Source organism: Engystomops pustulosus, chromosome 10, assembly GCF_040894005.1.
Source record: "Engystomops pustulosus chromosome 10, aEngPut4.maternal, whole genome shotgun sequence".
NCBI classification, from domain to species: domain Eukaryota; kingdom Metazoa; phylum Chordata; class Amphibia; order Anura; family Leptodactylidae; genus Engystomops; species Engystomops pustulosus.
Window position 1 is genome coordinate 3530963 of NC_092420.1, and position 4976 is coordinate 3535938.

The 4976-nt window shown below is 43.5% G+C and overlaps 1 protein-coding gene across 1 annotated transcript; it reads right to left on the bottom strand.

Annotated features, from left to right (window-relative positions):
• Nucleotides 1–3812: 3812 nt before the first annotated feature.
• Nucleotides 3813–4763, bottom strand: LOC140104656 (olfactory receptor 1J1-like). Its single transcript, XM_072128295.1, has one exon. It carries the CDS (start codon nt 4761–4763, stop codon nt 3813–3815), a length of 951 nt encoding a protein of 316 aa, XP_071984396.1.
• Between the last annotated feature and the right edge of the window lie 213 nt (nt 4764–4976).

A 4976-nucleotide genomic window follows, 5' to 3' on the forward strand; every position in this document is an offset into this window, starting at 1 on the left:
AACCCAACTTTCTCTCAGTCTCACTTTGGCGCGGTCTGTGAAACTAGTCTCTGTTCTTCCTGGCTTTCTATCACAAGTCTGCCAGAGACGTCTCTAGTCTGCTAACACCGGTCTCTGCTTTATCTCATCTAGACATATAGGATTCTCTCAACCATCTCTAGTTCAGTGTTCTGTGCTCTCTATAAAGTTCTGGCCAGACTCCAAGTCTCAAACAGAAGTCAGGTACACTTGTTGTTTTTTTTTTTGTCATAAAAGTCAGTCATAGGCTCTGTAATACAGTTAGGGGCTTCTTCTTGCTTAGTCTGTTCGTGGGGTACAAAGGAGGACGTCACATCATACTGTCTTTTTGTATTCTTATCACAAGCAAATTCCTCGACGTCTTTTTAGATTGTCAGCTCTGTCGCCCCCACTCAACACAGATCCCTTTCTGTGTGCTTCAAGACCATTTCTCACAGACACAGATAAGACAGAGCCCAGCTGCACAGCTGCCCACAGATCTGACCCTGATTAACTCTTTCAACTCCAGAAAGCAGGTACCAGAGACATTGAAATACTTTTTCTAGTAATTTTTCTGCAATTGTCAGGATCAAATATTCACCTGCCGGCATTTTATCTCAAACATCCGCCAGGACGCCTCAAGGGTGACTCAGCTGCTATCCTACAACCAGCCTTTATGGCTGCCTACAGTGTAGAATCATAGGCAATTAACTTTCAGGGACTTGAAGGGAATATACTGTCTTAAGATGGCCGCCACTAAAAAAAAATAAAAAATGGTAGGGCGTATCATCTTCTCTACACCCCGGATACAGGGGTGGAGTCTAAGAGGGAGCTGGTCTGCATTCCAAGATACCACCTTTCTCATTTTTTTTTTTCTTTTAATGGGCACTCTCTAGGATTCCTGTCACTCTGTCCTGGTCCGTCCGTAGTCACTGGTCTAAGTCTCCAGTAATCAACTCCATCCACCTTTGTCCAACCCTTTGTCATTAACTCTCTACTTACATCAAACCAACCTTCTGCCTGGGTGTGCCACTTTTTGTCTTTGAGCCAGCCACCATTTACATCAAGTGCTGTCTCCCACCTTTGCACACTCAGGGGATCATCTAACATACCCAAAAACTTCAATACCTCATAACTTCCTTTTACCCACTCTTTACCTTTCCTGTGTGACACTATGTCAGTTGCCTTTTTAGGTCTGCAGTGTCCAGCTTCAGTCTTACTTTGCTCACAACCCATTTTGTGGAATCTGTGGAATACCTGATTTTGTTCAAGGGCTATAGATATCCTCCATAAATACAGCTCCAGACTACCCCGCTAACTATCAGTTAGTACAAATTAGAGACCTTCACACAATGGGGGTCATTTACTAAGGGCCCGATTCGCGTTTTCCCGGCGTGCGCGCGACGGAAATCGGGGGGCGTGGACGAACGAAAGCCCGACGTATTCGGAAAAACCGCCGCATTTAAAAACCGAAAAAGTGTCGCTTGGGAAGCGCTTACCTTCACCTGGTCCAGCTCGGTGCATTCCTGCGCGATGAGATGATTTTCAGCGCAGCAGCGCCACCTGGTGGACGGCGGAGGAACTACCTTCATAAATCCCGGCCGGACCCGAATCCTGTGCAGAGAACGCGCCGCTGGATCGCGAATGGGCCGGGTAAGTAAATCTGCCCCAATGTTTCAGAAATCAAGGAGATACCGCTCAACTGTAAAATTCCCGTCAGTGTCCCTCCTGCCTCTACTGTCCTTAATGCATCACTGGGCCGATCCCAATCCCGAAGGAAAGATACGTAAATTTGGCCAGAATTAGTCTCTGCAAACTTCTAGATTCTATCAGCGCTTACATGGACAAAAATCTCAACACCATCACAAACTTTCTGAACTACATCAACAATTCACAAGAGGGCACTGCAGACCTTTTTCTACAACATACATAGTCACATCCAGTCTCTGTCAATCACCTTACAAGAGATCCTTTGTCACAATTATAGTGAACATACTATTATATATGGACATATAAGGCAAAGTACATAATATCACACAAGGAGATGACCTTGCCCAGTCCCTTTCAGCCAGTGAAACAGAACTACAGTCAAGGTAGACAAAAATAGACTTGACTTACCCCGACGAGCGCTCATTGTCAGTTCTGGTCACTGGCCGCCTGGACTCTTGCGGAGGTCACCTCGATGGTCAGATGTCCATAAAAGTATGGCCACCCAAGGGACGCCAATTCTTATAGATTTTTATCTGGGGCTCAAACCCCTAATCATTGTAAAGGTGACTTTCAAATTATAGAGTCTTTGTATTCCAGCTTGGAATGGAGTAAACCAGGAAAGACACACTGTCCTTTCTGAAGATTACCAAGACAAGACTGTTACTTTATGTGGGACTGACACATTTATAGAAAACCATAAGGCGCTTTACATAAGGCGTGTAAGTAGGAAAGCAGCAACTATAATTGGGTGTTCTCACCCAGGAAATGTAACACTATTGGATGTAAGCACACAAAGGAATGTAGAACCATTGGCTGTCTTCACATAAACCAAATGTCCAGATGTTCACCTGGATACCTTCCTCTAGGTGGTGCTAGCGAGTACTAAGTCTTTGTGTGCTGAGGGACAAAGCCCACCCAAACTTCAGTTATCAGTACACAAAGTTATGTGAAATGAATGCTGAGTCTTTAAAATGTCCGACAATATGTAAGATGGCGTCTGAGTCCAGTGTAATATCTTTAACACAAGGTAGATAAAAGAGGCAAGGTTTTCTTACCACATCCTGGAAAACTTTGCATATTTTCCCATAAGATTGAAGTAAGGGGGAGCCCTCACACATATGTGTGAGAATTCCCATGTCTCGGCACCTCTAGCATTTACCAGACCTGTGCCAAACGCAGACCAAGCCCCACTCGCATCAGCATTTCTATGGAAACGTCTGCGATCGGGAACGAGCAGCAAGTGTTTTGCGTTAATTTACTGCCGATGCCGATGCGGGACGCCCCCGGTGGGTGCAGCTTGGTCTGCATTTGCATTTGCAAACGTAGTCAAAACAGCACGTGTGCCACCACCCTAAGGTGTTCAGGTGTGTAGTAGCCTCCAAGGAAGATTTTAAATGTGAACTCTAATTGGGAGCAACATTTCAGAGAGCTGTGGGCTACATCTATAGAATTATAGAAATAGTCTGTTCCTTTCAGGGATCGGACATCTTAGCTCAGATTCCAAATTTTTATGATTTGTAGAAAAGGAAACAGATGGTAATTTGATAAATTGACATCAATCAGATTAGAAATCGGTAAATACTTTGCTTAGACTAAGGCCTCATGCACAAGACCGTATGTTTTTTACTGCTCTGTATATACAGCTATATTTTAGGACGTTTTTCACCTGTTTGAGCACGTTTGGCACCATATCCATGCTGAATACATATCAAATACAGTGGGAATGATGGCTGAAAGAATTCACCTCCCACCAGTTCTGGTCTCTAGATACTGTGCGTATGTACGGCAGCACACGGTGCAGAACCATATGCAACACGGATGCATGCTATGGGATGGTACTTTTTACGTTCCCATAGACTTCTATGGGGTGTACAGAAATACATGAAAACATTGGACATGGTCTATATTTTTTCACACCTCACTTACAGTACGGCACATTGCACAATACGGCCATTAAATGGCCACATTGCTAATTGCATAAATGGAGTGCATGTTACCTGTATATACGGCCATTTTCATACGTTACTGTGCATGAGGCCTAAGACATTAGAATAAACATTCCTCAAACTCAACATTATCGGATCATGTGTGATAGACCCTGATCTTCATCTCCTTGTAGTGGGGGTCGGATGCAGCCGGTGTATATGTAACGCTCTCTGCAGTGCAGCCTTCAGATCTTTACTCCTCAGGCTGTAGATTAAGGGGTTCAGTAAGGGGATGATCAGGGTGTAGATCACAGAAACCATTTGATTCAGTGTAAGGAGATTACTTGAGTCAGGGACAAAGTAGATAAAAGTTACAGATGCATAATACATGAGGACCACAGTCAGATGAGACGTACAGGTGGAGAAAGCTTTACTCTTCCCATCACTGGTGCGGATTCTGAGGACTGTCCTAAAAATTCTGACATAGGGGTAAAACGTGGTGACAAGGGCTGCAGTGCAGAAGATACCTCCTAAAATTATTATAATTAGAACATTGATTGTAGTATCAGTACAGGAGATCTGGAGCAAATGGGGCAAATCACAAAATAAATTCTGGATGAGGTTTGGACCACAGAAGGTCAATCTTTTTAAACTTATGATATATGTGATGCAGACAAGGAAAGCAGTTGACCAAACCAGAGAAGCCATCTGAGCACATCTGCCCCAAGACATGACCTGAGAATAATGAAGAGGGTGGCAGATGGCTACATACCTGTCATAGGACATGGAGGACAATAGTAAAGGCTCAGAACCTGCAAAATACATCACAAAGAACATCTGTGCTTTACATTCTGAGAGAGACATGGACCAGTGTTGGGTGATGAGGTGAAAGAGCATGCTAGGAGCAGTGACTGATGAGAAGGACATGTCCAAGAAAGCCAAGTTACCAAGAAAGAAATACATGGGTGTATGAAGATGAGCACAAGTAACAACTAGAAGGATAATGAGAAAGTTGGAGAAGACAGTCATCAGGTAGATGAGGAGGAAGAAGATGAAGAGGACATGGATGGTCTCCTGGTCATCTGATAGACTCATGAGAAGAACGCTGGTGATGGATGTTTCATTTTTCATTGTTCCAATGTGATATTTTTAATTATAAAATGGTTGTAGAATTTGTTGGACTAAATCAACCTAACAAATGAAAATTAAAGAACCGAAATGTCTAATAGTAAGAGATAATGTCGTCCTTTTAAAGCTCATCGGTTCTCTGAGGAAAAGAAGCCTCAGAATCCCCAAAGCTCCTCTCTAAACCTACATCAATAATGTAAAAAGGTCTCAGGACAT